The 17,122-nt window shown below is 34.9% G+C and overlaps 1 protein-coding gene across 1 annotated transcript in view; it reads left to right on the top strand.

Annotated features, from left to right (window-relative positions):
• Positions 1-2,733: 2,733 nt before the first annotated feature.
• Positions 2,734-17,122, top strand: part of LOC149155486 (uncharacterized) — a 357,613-nt gene continuing 343,224 nt past the window's right edge. The window contains exons 1-3 of the mRNA XM_089444433.1: positions 2,734-2,748; positions 3,135-3,267; positions 3,683-3,751. Of these exons, the coding sequence (XP_089300559.1) occupies positions 2,734-2,748; positions 3,135-3,267; positions 3,683-3,751 (217 nt within the window). The remainder of the gene's footprint in view (positions 2,749-3,134; positions 3,268-3,682; positions 3,752-17,122) is intronic.

Below are 17,122 nucleotides of genomic sequence, written 5' to 3'. Positions count from 1 at the left end.
CTCATTTGAATCCAAGTCTGGAATTTACTCTTTCATTTTCCTCAAACCCTAATTTGCTATTCCTTCATCTGGTGGATTTGCATTGTAAGATCCTTAGGGGGCACTTAGCTTAAGATCTTTGGGTTACTTGATCTTTAAGCCCTACCAAGGAAGCCTTCCTTGTGTTGGATTGTGTTCTTCACTAAAGAGGGGGAGTAGTTGCTGAGATGACAGTGGTGACACTCCCATGTGTTGCACATTATCTAGGTCACCTAGTGAAGCCTTCCACTAGGTTGTTAGATTTCGTTGTAAAAAGACTTTAGAAGGGGGACTTCTTTGAAAGTGTGCTATTGCATCTGGAAGAGAATTTTTGTGCCAAGCTCAGCATCCGTACTGCCTTGGGTTTGGCATGAGTTGGCACCCACACCTTCTCAGGTCGTTTCAGATTTTATATCCTGAGGATTTGCATGCATTCAAGTGTTATTAGTTATTATTCTTTATGTCATGCTGTTCATGCAGTTGAACTCTTATATTAGTTTTACTTTTGGTATATTACTGTGATTTTTTGTGTTAGTAGTAAGTTCTGTATCTACTGGTGCAGGGACTATATTTACTGCTGTTTTATTTCTGTTGTTACTACTGTTAGTGTTGAAGAATGTAACTAGTGTCGGTCTTCATTATTATATTTGAAATGTATCTGTCAAAAGAAAGAAAAAAGAGATTTTATTATTAAATAAATTGACTTATTAAAGCATGGGTTTCATTCTTGGGTCAATTGTTTTTAGGTCAAAGTCTCCATTGAAGACTTCTAGGGTTTATGTTAAGTGTCCTTGTCCATGTCACAATGTGAAGAACCCTTCTTGGGAATTATTTGTTAAGAAAGAAAATTATTTTAATGTAAATTAGGTCAATTAGGCCTCTTCCACCAAGTCGGCCTCAAGGAAGGACAAGTCGACCTCATTAGAAGAATTCGATCACCTAAGACAACTATATATAAGCAGCAACTCGACTCATTTGGAGGATATCTCACACAAGTTCGAATTGTAGTAGCTGGGCAGCAGAAAGAGATCAAAATTCAAAAAGGAAACTGGAATTGATGTTTTTGGGTCTCTCTCTCTCTCTCACATGTGCAACGGAATTTTGAAGCTGCATCTTGAAGTTGTGAAGCTGCTGCATCAAGGTTGAAGCTGTGAATTTGCTGCATCAAGGTCGAAGCTGAGAAGCTGTTGCATCAAGGTCAAAATTGTGAAGCTGCTATGCTGAAGCTATTGAAATTGCTAGATCGAAATTGCGGTCTTGAAGCTGGGTTGAAGTTTTGTTGCAGGGAAGCCGAAATTTCTGGATTGTTGCTGGGTTGAAGCTGTTGGATAAGAAGAGACTACTAAATCATCTTGGAAGGCTGATTTGGTGGAGGAGGAAGGTCTGTTGTTCTAGGGTCTTAGTCTATCTCATTTGAATTACTGAAGGACGAGTACTTGACTGGGTTTTCCCCTATATAGGGGTTTTGCCCTGGCTGTGTGCCTACATCTGGTGTCCTTGATCTTTGTGTTTCGGTTTTGGTAATTGCTTAATGAACTAAGATAAAGAAGAACATAAGAAAACCAATAATAACTCAAAGAAGTCACAAGTAATTATCAACAAGAGAAAATCTTTCTGCCTTTCTGATTTTCCAACAGTTAGCACTTTCAGTTTTTCCAGATTTTGTTTTCAAAAAGACCTGAAATCTAAATTCAAGCCACGGAAAATAATATTTTTGACTACCCTTTGTTTTTTTATCACTTTAGTTTATTGATATTCACAGAATGTATGGTTCCTGTGATCTATATGACATGGGCTTGCTTCTCTAAGTCAAACTGTAGATGTCTCATATCACTCTTCCTTTTGTTTGATAGTCCCATTTTATGGATTGGTAAATAGTTTTCTTAAAACTGTGATAATTGCAGATCCTTTTTTTGATAGTTGACTGTTGGACTATTATGATTACATTTAATTACGATTATAAGTGTAGATTAAGGTATATGCTTTGCAGGTTGAGATATGTGATCTTACACTAAGGTTGCTCCTTCATACTGACAAACATGCTGTAAACCCAAATATTTCTAGTAACACTCTCCAGTTAGGGTTGAGAAATGATAAAATCATATATTATGTGTTAATGGTCAATTGCTTCCTTCGTACTGACAAACACATTGTAAACCCAAATATATCTAGTAACACTCTCAAGTTAGTGTTGAGAAATGACAAAATCATATGTTATGTGTTAATGGTCAATTGCTTCTTTTTATGTTATGTAGTTACATTAAAAGAGATAAATTAATGATGGGATGTTTTACTCTTAATAACAAATTCCTAATGTAGATGGAGAGCCATTTGACATGAGTCTTGTTGCTTTGCTCTCAACATCAATGAATGTTGGAGTTTTTCTTGGTTCTTAAGCTCTAGGATGGTTTTTAATATGTTGGCTATGATTGTTCTTAAATTGTTGCCACCCCAAAAACTTAATAGTCTAAAAATCACTTCATTCTGCTCCATTATTTCTTTAAGTGCCGGTTACTTCTCAGACACCATTAAATTGTTTTGATTTCTTCTGTAGTGAGTTGCAGCCTTAGAAAAAACAACTTGTTATTGTAACAAGAATTAATAGATTTAGTCTTATCATCAATCTACACTATTGAAATATTTCATTTTAAGTACTGAATAATGGCTGCTGCTATTAAATAAAATGCATTGTGTTCAAGCCAAAAAATCTTTCAAATGGGAATTGGCTTTGTAAGGACATCAATTTTCTGTACCTGCTTAGGGTGCAATTCTCCTAACTTGGATATCATGATTTTAAGAAGAGGATAAGCCATTTGATAGTTCCATCGAAACACTCACACACATCTTTACATTTTTTGCTATTTGATGCATGTAGTTGCTTATAAAGGGTCTCTATATTTATTTATGATCTTTAACTTATGTTGGTTGAATAATTTTAAAGGTATATTCTAAATTTATTCATAAAATTTTCGAGCCTTCCACTTGATTATTTCTTTTGTATTTATGGATAACTTATTTCCCTGGTCCTAATTAGAATAATCAGATACACACGATTTATAATTCTCTGTAGTTCTTTTATGAAGGTTTCTAAGTTAAATATGTGAAGTGTTTGTCAGAATTTAACAAGTATTCATGAATCGTGCAGCACTGTGAGGAGGTGGAGGAATGGGGATACTGTTGAATCCTGGCCGGCTCATCAAGCACCCATTCAGGCAATCTTGAAGTTACCTTCTGGAGAAGTTGCTACAGGTGCCTTTTTATTTTTATTTTTTGTATTCTACCCCGTCCAATCATTTATTACCGTTTGTATAGTTTTCTTCTATTTCATGCGCTTTTAGTGAACTGACTAGTTTTATCATTCAACTGCATGTCTGATTTCTGACATGTTTTAGTTTGGGAGATCATTCACTTTTTGGAAATTGGGACATTTTGCAAGGTTATTCTTTGGTATTAGGATTTTGATGTAGGGCTATTTTAAACTGCTTTTAGAAAACTCACTTGTTGATGTCCGCATTGCTAAGCATGGAATGTCTATAGGCTCTTGCAACTTTTTACAGTTTTACGCTTCAGTTTTTATTGTCAGGTAAAAAAATGGTCAAAAGATGATAACATTTGTTTCTGACAAGCATTGTGTTTTTTTTGTCATTCACATGGACTGTGCCAGGCTCAACTGATACCACTGTGAAGCTCTGGAGAGGTTCAAAATGTCTTCATACTTTTATAGGACACACAGGTACATCTGAGATAAAATACATATTAATTTTACGAGGTGATTTAGGCATGGAGGAAACATGCAATATGAATCCAAACCATTAATCTGACCTGTTTTATTGCACTGCCTATGGTGAGTGACGTGAATTTATCATATTATGATAAAAGCTAGCCAGCCCTTCTCTGGCTACTATTTTATCAGAGATCCTCAACATTATGAGAAAAATTGTAAAACAAACGAGTCTGAGTAAATATGTAAGGAATCTTGGACTTCATATGATGTCTTGTAACTTTTATGTAACATATTTGTCTGTTTACCCTGAAACCATATCTTTCGACATTGCAAGTAAAATCAAAATATCCTGTTGCTTCTTCACACACCATCTCTGGAATTATCATGTGAACTGTAGGCGTCTTTATTCTCTCTTTCTTCATGCATGCTTTCTTAAACTGCGTTGTTTCTTTCCTTTCTCATACAATTTGAAGAATCTCTGCTTATTTTGAAAAGTAAGAACTCATTCAAGAGTTTCTGAAAATTGACTAAACTCATGTCCATCAGCGAGTGCTTTGTTGAACTCTTTGTTTAACTTGTTGTGGCTATCAATGTTGTCAGACCAGGCAGTAACTCCTCTTCAAATCAATTCATTTATTCATTCAGGTTGATCTTTATTATATACATGAGGGAGAGACTGTTCACTTCATCTCCCGGTGTCTATTCATATTTCTTATTATTTATTTACATCAGTTACTTATTCACCCAATCCTGATGATTAGGTGTCAACATTCCCCCCCTTAATCTGAAGGGATGTTGGTGAGTCCAAGCATCGTTCTGAATCGTTCAAGCTTTTCTCTTCCAAGCGCTTTGGTGAAGATGTCTGCAATTTGCTCATTAGTGGAACAATGGCGGAGATGGATTGTTTTGGCCTCAACATGATGTCGAATCAGATGATATTAAGTATTGATGTGCTTTGTTCAATCATGAAACTTTGGGTTCTTGGCCAACTTCATTGCTGAGGTATTGTCAATCATGAGTGGAGTCAATTGTTCTTGTTTTACCTGCAAATCTTCAAGAATTTTCCTGAGCCACACAATTTCTTTTATTGCCTCAGCTGTTGCTACATATTCTGCTTCTGTTGTGAAATCTGCTGGAACTGATTGCTTGCGTGGTCTCCAGGAGACAACTCCTGATCCAAGACTCATAGCATAATCTGAAGTAGATACCCCAGTTTCTTTCTCTCCATCGAAGTCTGAATCAGAGCATCCAATCAAGCTGAAGTGGTCCACCTATGTATACTTGATTCCAAAGTCTTGAGTTCCGTTCAAGTACCTTAGAACTCTTTTTGCAACAGACCAATGTCTCTCACAAGGCTTTTGCATAAACCTGGAGAGGATTCCAACAGCGAAGGAAATGTCTGGTCTGGTAGTAGTTAGGTAGTTGAGACTTCCTACAAGCTGTCTATACTTTGTTGCATCTTCAAATTCTTTTCCTTCAATGGATGTGAGCTTTGTGCTTGTCAAGTGAGCCGTCAGCTTTATACTTGTTTTTGTAGACCCACTTGTAGCCAACTGGTTTGGTTCCTAATGGAGGATCAACCAGCTTCCAAGTGCCATTCTTTATCAGGGCATCATACTCTTTTTGCATCGCTTCTTTCCATTCATCATGAGAAACAACTTCTTTGAAGGATGTTGGTTCGAAATCTGTAGACAAATTCAATTCACAATCATAAGAAACATCCATATCAACAGGTGAATCAGAGTTATCTACATCACCTCCATTTTGCCGGTTTGAATTTGTAGTTCCTCTCTTTTCAACCTCATCAGGATGAACACTTTCAAGTGTTTTTATCAACCACTTTGGGGGACCTTTCTTAGATGGTCCAGGCTGCTCCGTTGATTGAGTTGGGACTGAATCAAGATTGAGTCTCCCAATGTTATCAATCACGTCACTTAAAGCATCATCCGTTGTTGGAGTTTCATGCGGGGGAGAGAGTTCTTCAGAAGAAGATTCCACATGTTGATCTAGTATAAGAACCCCCCCTTCAAGATGTGGAATCTGATTTTCAAATTCTTGAAATGATTTTGCATTTGCGAATCTATCCAAGCGATCAAGTTGCTGCTCAACAACATTGTCAGTTTTGGATGATTCAAGAAAGATTACATCTCTTGATACAACAAACTTTTTATTGACTTCATCATAGAGACGGTATGCTTTGGAGGTGTTTGAATACCCCAGGAAGATACACTTACAACTTCTTGCACCAAGTTTGTTTCTATGTACCTTTGGTATCAAGGCATAACAGGTAGAACCAAAGACCCTGAGATGTTTTACCGAAGGAACGTGCCCATACCACATTTCATATGGAGTCTTGTTTCTAATAGCATTAGATGGACATCTATTCTTTATATATACATCACATAGAACTGCATCAACCCAAAACATCAACTTTACATTTTTGAAAAATATCATGGAGTGCACCATATTTAAGATTGTCCTATTCATTCTTTTAGCTACACCGTTCTGTTGGGGATTATAAAGCATAGTTGTTTGATGTTTGATCCCATGTTGGCGAAGATAGTTCTCAAATTCATTTGAAGTGTATTCGTTTCCATTATTAGTGCGAATAGAGCCAATATGAGATTGTACATCATTTTCAATCCATTTATGAAAGTTCTTGAATGTTTGAAAATCATCACATTTGTTCTTCAATAAATAAACCTAACACATTCTGGTGTAGTAATCAATAAATGTCATCATATATTTATTTCCATTTGCAGAAGGAACAGGCATTGGACCACATAAATCTGAATGAATGAGTTCAAGTTTTCTATGTGCTCTTGAATGTGAATCATGAAAATACTGTTTGCTATGCTTTCCTAGAATGCAAGCATCACATTGCTTGAGTTTCCTAGGAATTGTAGGCAAACCAGTAACACCATTTTTTTAGGTAGAGGAGGAATGACTTGTTGTATAGTTTTATGAACCCAACGTTTCGGACTACCAAGTGAGTCCATCATCAGGGGAGGATGCGTCAATAGATATTCTTAAGATCTTAATGATATATTCAAGAACTATAAGTGTATATATATAAGTTATTAAACAAAAGAAATAAGAAAATAGGTCGGCTCTTATCTTTTTATTTAATTAATTAATTAAATTATTTATTATTATTTTTAATTAATTAATTAATTTATTCAAGGGGATAACTTAATTAAATAATTCTATTATTTATAGAATTAATTATTATGTTTATTAATTCTATTTTAAATAAGTGGTTCAATTGATTGATTAATTTGTTTAAATAATAAATTAATTTGTTTGATTAATCAAATTAATTAATTTAATTATGTATTCTTTATTAATATGTTTATTCATTTATTTACATTATTAATTTATTAATTTGATTAATTAACTCATTAATTAATAAGTTTACGGGGATAAATTAATTACTTACTTTTCTATTTCTTGAATTAATTATTAGGTTTAATATTTTTATGAATTTTTTTTTTTGATTGATTAATTACTATGTTTTACTAATTAACTAATTTTTGATAGTTAATTAAACGAATAGATTAGTTAACAAATTTATTATTTATTATTTTTTAATAAGTTTATTAATTTAATTTAATGTACTTATTTCTTTGTTTAATTATTTATTTATTTGATTAATTTGTTTTATTTGCTTAATTAATTAATTAATTTATTTTTATTTATTTCTTTATTTTTTTTGGTTTTAGTGAGTTATTTATCTATAATTTCTAGAGTTTATTTATTATTATTTTATTTTTTTTGAAGTTTTGAGTAATTACACCTATATGCATTCTATTAGTTATTTTTTTAATGATATCAAATGATTATATGTGAAGAAATCTATTACTAATTTATGTTTATGATTGTTAATTAAATCTATTGTTTTAAGGAGGATATTACATAATTGATGATTTTATTATTTGTTTATTTATTACTTTTTTTTCAAGTTTTTCAAGTGAACATAGTTAATTATTGGTTTTTAAGGTTTCAAGTAACGGTTTCCTGGTGTTGCTTAGTTTTAATCCATCGTCCCGGTTGAAACCTTAAAAGCCAATAATTAACTATGTTCCCTTAAAAAACTAAAAAAATAAATAAAAATAAACAAATAATAAAATCATCAATTATGTAATATCTTCCTTAAAACAATAGATTTAATTAACAATCATAAACATAAATTAGTAATAGATTTCTTCACATATAATCATTTGATATCATTAAAAAAATAACTAATAGAATGCATATAGGTGTAATTACTCAAAACTTCAAAAAAAAAAATAAAATAATAATAACCATAAATAAACTCTAGAAATTATAGATAAATAACTCATTAAAACCAAAAAAAATAAAAAAATAAATAAAAAATAAAAAAATAAAAATAAAAATAAATAAATAATTAATTAAGCAAATAAAACAAATTAATCAAATAAATAAATAATTAAACAAAGAAATAAGTACATTAAATTAAATTAATAAACTTATTAAAAAAATAGTAAATAATAAATTTGTTAACTAATCTATTCGTTTAATTAACTATCAAAAATTAGTTAATTAGTAAAACATAGTAATTAATCAATAAAAAAAAATAATTTTTCATAAAAGTATTAAACCTAATAATTAAATCAAGAAATAGAAAAATAAGTAATTAATTTATCCCTGTAAACTTATTAATTAATGAATTAATTAATCAAATTAATAAATTAATAATGTAAATAAATGAATAAACATATTAATAAAGAATACATAATTAAATTAATTAATTTGATTAATCAAACAAATTAATTTATTATTTAAACAAATTAATGAATCAATTGAACCAATTATTTAAAATAGAATTAATAAACATAATAATTAATTCTATAAATAATAAAATTATTCGATTAAGTTATCCCCTTGAATAAATAAATAAATTAATTAAAAATAATAATAATAAATAATTTAATTAATTAATTAAATAAAAAGATAAGAGCCGACCTATTTTCTTATTTCTTTTGTTTAATAACTTATATATATACACTAATTATAGCTCTTGGATACATCATTAAGATCTTAAGAATATCTATTGACGCATCCTCCCCTGATGATGGACTCACTTGGTAGTCCGAAACGTTGGGTTCATAAAACTCTACAACAGGTCATTCCTCCTCTACCTAAAACTATCCTCACCTGTATGGATTCATTATTTAAAAACACCATTTTTTTTCAACAAGCGGAGGCTGTCATAGTTCAAATGTCCAAATCTAGCATGCCATAATAAACTTGATGGAAGTGTACCTTCTTCATAATGAGAATTGTATGAAAAATGTTGTGCATGAGCAGAGGTACCTTGTAGCTTGAGAAGCCTTTCTTCTTCTATTCCCCTCATGACAAGTGAGTGGTAAGATGCTTTTCTCACCTCAAGCTTGCCATCAAACATATGAATGGAGTGACGTTGTTGGCAGATGTGGACCAAGGATAGCAAGTTTCTCTTCAGCTGTGGGAGATATAGAACATGATGCAAAAGGAAGTCGGGAAGACCAGGCAATTTAAGCCTGATTGTGCCAAGCGCTGATGACTTGCTTTTTGATTGGTCTGCAAAGTATATTGCTCCATCAACATTGTCAGTAAATTCTTCAAAAAAATCCTTTCTATGAGTCATGTGGCAAGTTGCTCCTGAATCAAGCAACCAATCATTTTTCCAAGAAGCAAGTGAAGCATTAAATAAATCTTCATTTACTCCGATATTACATTGTGCCACAACATAATGAGTGGATTCAGGTGCTTTACCTTTGTCTGTGTCATTAGTTTTACCTTTGGGTTGGTTTCTTTGCTACTCAATTTTGTCCCAAGGTAATTTGCATGTAGAGGCATCATGTGATCCATTTCTTTTGCAGCGTATGCAATGCAAATATGCCTTTTCTCCTTGAGAGTGTCTGCCCCCTGCCTCTGAAATATCTTCCTCTTCCTCTTCGACCACCTCTTCCTCTGGAAGAATCTTGAGCAAGATTCTTTTCTTTATGAGCAAGGTACACAACCTCTTCAGAAGATTCAGGGGCTGTCTTCTTTCCAAAAGCTTTTTCTTTTTCAACAAATTTTTTCACAAGAGAGTCAAAGGTAATATCTTTGAGATTTCCATTTGCTTGCAATGACTCAAGATAATTGGAGTAAGTAGGATAAAGTGCCTTGAGAAAAGAGATAAGAGGAATATCCAATTCAACCTTAGTGGCTTTGATATCATGCATTATAGATTTTACTTCGGATGCAAGAGCAAGAGGATTATTATTTTGCAATTCGAGAGTGAAGAGTTTAATCATGAGTTGAACAACTTCAAGTGCAGAATGTGAGTCATAGAGTTCTTTCAGCTTTTGTAAGGTTTCGAAAGCAGTTGAAAATGGCGAAATATGGCGACTCACCTCTTCACTTATAGATGTTGCAATTAATGCATAGGCTTTGCTGTTCTTATTTTCCCAAATGGCGAGCTCTTTGTCTGAGGTAGGTTGTTTTGGCTTTTTGTCTCCGTCTCCAATACACACTCCTTTCCACACCTCATTGAAAATGAGGGTGTGTTTTATCATCCGGGACCACTCAGGATAGTTCTCATTGCCAGTGAGAACTATTCCCACAATAGATATGGTTGAATGCATACTATAAAAAAAAAACTTCTGCTTTTGATGGAAAAAAATGCACTGTAGTAGCAATATTCTGAATTCTTATGAAAACCAAGAAACAAGCTGCACAGATATTCTAATGCTTCTTTTGGAAAACAATGAATAATATCATGTCAGATAACCAAGTTCCAATCCATTTGGAGCACAACCAACATTTAGGCAGACCAACACTGCAACAAATAATGATCCATTTATCCTATCAACTTTCTGATTATCCTCTACCATTAATTGAATTCCATTTTATGCGCAGATTAGCAGTTCAATGTTTGGCGCCACTTTTTTTTTTTTGTTCTTTATCGCATAGAATTATACACTAACAACTTTCTAATATGTATTAAAACATATTGCAAAAAACAACGAGAGTCGATCGCTTGAGAAAAACAAAAGGCTGTCTACAAAGTAGTTGGATGCATCAACATTGGGCCCGAATTTCCGTGGAGCCACTCCTCTGCACTATGCTTCCGCTGGTGGACATTCAGCGTGGTGATGAGCGTGGCGCTGACATTGATGCGTGGACCAAGGGTGGCGCATGTGGCTGGAAGTTCAAGCACCAAGAGATCAACTATGGGCAACAATAGAGCCCTCAAGGATCAACAATCAGGTAGGCCTCGTCCATTATCCCCAGTTTCAAGTCCTTCCACACGAAATCAACAATCTTCTAAAGAGATTCTTAACAGTGTGAAGAATAGCCACCCAAGTTGTTCTACAGCAAAAATTCAAAGGAAGAAGCCTGAAATTGATAGGAAATCAAGACAATCAGGATCTTCGAAATCTTCAAGACAGGTAGCCAAGCAAATTGGATCAGAAACAGAAAGTCGATCACCCCGTATTCAGATAAGAGCTAAAGGAGGTCATCTTATGCAAATAGATACAATGAGTGAAAGTAGCAGAGATGCGGTGGCAGATCACTGCCCTGAAACACCAGCGTTTACACCAGATTAAGGTTCTGGTCCGAAACGGCGTGGGTTGATATCCCACTCTCAACACAGCATATTTGGAGCAGCATCAAGATACCAGGAACAACAACGTATGGAGGGTGGGGAAAGAGCAGCAGCGTATGGAGGGAGGCCAAGGTCGATTCATATACCACTACAACGGAAACATCAACTGCGCCAAATTTTAAAATGCATATGACAGAGGGCGCAGATTTTAGAACGTATATGACACTGCCTGGAGCAGGCTTCAGGCAACCAGGCAGAATATAGGCAGGAAACTGACACTAGGAGTTACACAAAAGCTAATTTCGGGAGCTGGCTCTGATACCATGTCAGACCAGGTAGTAACTCCTCTTCAAATCAATTCATTTATTCATTCAGGTTGATCTTTATTATATACATGAGGGAGAGACTGTTCACTTCATCTCCCGGTGTCTATTCATATTTCTTATTATTTATTTACATCAGTTACTCATTCACCCAATCCTGGTGATTAGGTGTCAACAAATGTTAGCCCAGTATATCGTTGTGATGGATTTTTTCTTCTATTTTTCTTTATTATTCAGTGTCTATGTCCTGTTGACATTATAATCCGAGCACATGAAGTTGAAATAATTTAGGTTGATTAGGATAGTATTGCCATTAGTTGGTCAGCAGTTGCCTCGACCATTTACATTGGTAACTATTGAGATTATAAAATGACTGCCATTTTCAAAGGCATGATCAGGAATGTTCGGCCCTGTACATCCCTTTTGGGATCACCGTGGACTTAAATTTAGATGCTCTTCTTTATAAATAAAAATGACACCTTTGTGCTTGGAAAACTTCAGCTTTATGTGCTCTCCTACTTGTTTTTTTCAGTTATTCTGTGTACAGACAAATTTGCAACAACGGTAAAATCTGTGCTTAGTGCTACCTCAACAACTCACATCTAAGTGGAAAAATTCCTTAATACATATATGTATCTTTGAGGTAAGCCTAGGCAGAGTACTACTGTCACCTTATGTAAGTTCTCCTTTCACTTTTGGCTAGCTCTCTTAAGCGCAAGTGGGGTATTCGTAGATGAGAATGATAAAGTAAAATCAAGTCTAGAAGATTTATCAATTTAGAGCCTTTTAGTTAGTAAGTAAATCTTGAATTTTAATGATGATACATATATGATGCAGAGATTTACTTATGAATACGACCAATGAATTAAACCCCATTCAAGATACGACTCTGAAAAGTAAAGTGCTCAACACATTAGGAAATGCTTAGATGTGATGCTTCATACACCAATTAGGTCCAATGTAGATAAACCAGTTTATAAGTATATGTATCTGTGAATCAGATATTGTTTTATGATATTTTTTAGGGTAATTTCCAGATTTGAACAAGTGGTGAAAACCAGTTTCTAAGTATGTGGATCTATGAATCAGATATTGTTTTATGATATTTTTTAGGGTAGTTTTCAGTTTTTTTTGGGTAGCATTTGGAGGTTTCCTTGAAATATTTTTAAAGGAATGAAAAGTTGATTTGACGAAGTAATTATATGTGTATGTGTGAAACTAATTTTTATGCTTCCATTATTATATTTTTAGCTATTGTGTGGTTGATGCTATGGTTTGAAATTCAGTTTCAACATTAATTAAATTCAACAATCTCCTTGTTTGATTGAGATCACAAGGATAGTAGTCACATACGGATTGAGATTCTCAAGAATTTGTCTTGGTAAATCAGCTGTTGGGAAAAGGACTACCAGTTAGAGGGTTTAAAATACAATTTTCTGTTTTGGGAGTTTGTGCAGTAGATCTCATAGATAGCAGTTCATGCCTTAGGTTTGAGGACAACTTGCACTGTGCATCAAATTTTCTAGCATGGAACACTCTTACTATGGGACATCGTCAAGGACGCTGAGACTCCACCTACAAATCCACGATAGTTGTAGGTCATGTGGATGATGTTGGATGCCATAAAGGATCATCTAATCAATCATTTGTGTAAGAAGAAGACAATGAATGAGATGTTTGATGCCCTGGTTAGTCTTTTCCAGAGTCAGGACATAAAAATGAAGATGATATTGGGGAACAAATCCTTAAGCACATGATGGTTCCTCCATATAAATGAACTCTTGTATTGTCCCAACCTTGATGAGCAATAAACTGACTTGTCCTAAGGGGTTAATGGAAAATCTCAAAAGCAAGCTTGGGCTCTTGAGCTATGCACCCAAATAAAGATAAATAATAAAAAAATAAAAGGCACACTAGAGGGGTGGAAAAAGCAAGCCAAGGAAAGGGGTAACTCATGCCTCCACGATTGATCCCTCCTTACATCTATACATTCAGGATATCAGACCTCCATTAGCTGGTCGCATTGCTATGGCACCTTGCCTTGAAGCCTATTCCACTTCATAACCATCATTATCACACATACCTATAGATGGATGGGCTAACTTGGGACATGCCACTTCCACTTGGGGGCTAGAAATGCCTAATAGGGTTGTTGACCGAACTATCCCTAATATGAGGAGGTAACTTGTTGACATGACCTTATCTAGTTAGACATTTGAAGGTGAGCTTTGTCTGAAGTATTGCTGTGCCCCTAACGTTCTGTATGGTCCACTATGATGCGTTTATGGTTAATGTCCCTAATGATTGATGATTTCACTTGATTTTGAGTAAGGTTTTGTCAAGTGGTCTTGAGAGATGATTCTCATCCCATTCAACACCATTCCACAGGCTATTTAACCTAGTTATGAGAGATTTTCTGACCTTGATGATGTAGCTTTCCCCATCAAGAGCAGAGCTTTGGGCTATGCAATTGTTCCATATGGTACTTGACTCACATGAGTACCCTCAAATGTTGAAACGCTGGGCCAATAAGGCTTGGTGTTGGATTTATTGAGGATGTGCCTAGATGGACCCAAGACACCCCTAGGCTGGTCTTGACGCTGTTTGATGGGTGTTGCTTGGTCTAGATCTCGGAGTATGATGGTTATCCTTGAGATGACAGGGGAGGGCTTGCACATCACTGGTGAACCCCAATGTTTGAGCATGATGGTGCCATGTCACCCCTTTTTCCCTTAGAAGGGTGACATAGGGCACCTTTGTACTGTCTTCATGGTTTTGAAGGCATACCCATGGACTTTGAGCTATTTCTTGTGGTATTGAGCACTCATGACATATTTGTCATTTGCTTGTGGCATTTTGAGCACCCTTGCAGGATGATGTCATAGTGGAGGACCCTATTTTCCCACACGTGTGGGCTATTTTGACATTATTTGTTATGTTTTGAGCTATTATGAGGTTGGCTTGTAACCCCTCACTTGTTTAACACCCAAGCAAACTTGTATTAGGGCTTTTCTTGTAATATAATGGAAATAAGGGTGGTTAAGCCTCATATAAATAGAGGTTTCCTTATTTCATTTTGGATGATCACACATTTGTCACTCTTCTCTTAAAAGAAAGTACAAGTTAGTCCTTTTTTGCTACTTGGGTTGCAATGTGACTTTTCTATTGTGCGATTTATCTTGGAGATGGAAATTTGTGTGGAGATGTTTTCCTGGGATTGAATGAAGTGTTTCTTTGGAGAGTCTTGTAATTTTCATGCTTTGTGTTCTATATTTTGCATATTGTATTTATGTAGTAGGGCTTCTATCTTGTGCCATGATTAAATACTAAATCTATCTTGAAATCTTGCTCCATTATATCATGCAAAATTGTCCTCTTTGAAACCTATAAGGAAACTTTGATTGTGCATTCCTTATATTTAATGCCCTAGTCATCCCCCCTTACTCCATCAAAATTGTTCTCATTGAACTTAGCCCTAGAAGACTCCATTTATCCCATTTAGGATAAGGCACTAATCATAAGTTGTGTTGATCATCCATTGAATTAAATAAACTCCTTCTTTACCTTGTTCCTAGACATCTAAGGTTAGCAGCTAGGGTTTTTAGGCGGAAAATTTCATAAAAGTGAATTTAAATTTGATGTTTGTGGTTCATTAAGTAGGATTTGCATCATTAAATAACTTAAAAGCAAAATCTAGGATTGTTGCATGGTGAAACCTTCTTCTTTAGGGCTGATATCATCTTTGTTTTGTTGCTTATGCATGTTTTCAGCCATAAAATCCTCTTGATAAACCCTAATCCTTGGTGTCTATTGGAAGGCCTTACTTCATTTTGTTGATTACCCATTGAAAGGCCTTTTCTTTGGCTGTTATATGACATCATGTACCCTATCATTGCAAATCAACAAACCCCTAACTTATAACAATGATCAGGTTGGTCTAGGAATATAGTACTTCAAACTTGGTATAAAACATCTAGGTCTTCTAGGCTTTGCTGATATTTTATGCCACCTTATGGACCTTGTATCTACCACCTTGAGCCATAGTAATTGAATATCCTATAGGTGATTTAGGGACACCTCTTTGTGGTAAAATACCACTAAAGAGTAGGAGAAAGGTTGTTGAGGTGACAATTGCAACACTTTCTCTTGTTGCCATCAAGTTTGGTTTCGCCTAATGGGGCTTTGCTTCAGGCTTGCTAGATGTTGTGGTGACAGTGTTCAAATTAGGCATAGTCTCCAATTAACTTATGAAGGTCACACAAATTTGTCATCAGTTGGTGGCAATTAGGGGGGGGGGAAGGTTGAAGATGCAAAGCTAGTGAACATGGCATTTAATGGATTCTTAGCAATGGGAACCATTTTCCAAATCTATTTGCGCTTGGGAACACTATCTCAACTTTGAGAGGCTTTGGGATGATTGTATCTTGGAGGAGAATCAAATGGAATCAAAGGCCAAGAACTTTGTTCTATTTGGTCCCTTAAACAAGGGTAGAATTAAAGGACCCAACATGGGTAAGGTAAAGAGTGAGTATTCAACCTCACAACTAGGAGATGACTTGAGTAAAATCAAGTATATTTTTTGTCCTAAGCTCGACCATTATGTGTCATAGAGTCCAGAGAAGAACAAGGGTAAGATGAGGCAGCAAAGGATGCATGGTATGTGTCTAGCAGGGTATCTCAACATATGACATTAGTGTGACAATTGTTTTCTACTCTGAAGAAGTAGGACTTAAGATTATCGGTTGATTTGGTTGATGATGCCAAGTGCTCAGTAGCAGGGGTTGGTAGTATTCCCTTCCAGCTTGAGTTAGGTAATTATTTAGATTTTTACAATGCCTTGTTTGTTCCAGGTCTTAGGTTGAATTTGCTTTTAGTTTCAATTATGAAACATAAGAGCTTTGTAGTTAAGTTCCAAAACCAACAAGTACTCATTGAACCAAAGAAATCTAGCCCAGGTTTAGCGTAGGTAATAGGGTTTAGAGAAGGTAATTTATACAAGTTGTGGGGTTGAACTTGTTTGAGCCCTGGTGCATAACAATGACAACTTGTGCGAGTCATGGCATTGGAGGAAGGAACACCTACATCACAGGGTGTGGCCTATTTTCTAGGAAATATTTACATGGTTTGCAGAGTGTAGTGTTGAGTAGCATGGTGTATGCAAAGGGTGTATGCTTGGCAAGCATGCTATGGATACTTTCCCAAGCAATGAACATAGGTCTAAGAAGATTTTGGACATAATGATAGAGGATGAGGAGTAGAAAGTTACGAAGGTTGAGCTTAAAATTTTCTGAGTAGTACAACTACCTTCAAGTGGAAAAGGGGAGATTGTAGCGCCTTGCACTTCTATTAAGAGACCTCTATGGTTTACTCAAACATTGAGGGATTATTAGATAAGTGTTGAGACTTTTAGGAGCACATTTATAGAGCAAACCTTTGAGGAAGAGATTTTAGATGGCA

This window comes from Pinus tabuliformis, chromosome 9 (assembly GCF_031772625.1).
Source record: "Pinus tabuliformis cultivar Carrire ecotype Pingquan chromosome 9, CPIR1, whole genome shotgun sequence".
NCBI classification, from domain to species: Eukaryota; Viridiplantae; Streptophyta; class Pinopsida; order Pinales; family Pinaceae; genus Pinus; species Pinus tabuliformis.
Note: the sequence above shows the minus strand (reverse complement) of the source record. Positions and strands in the feature narration are given on the sequence as shown.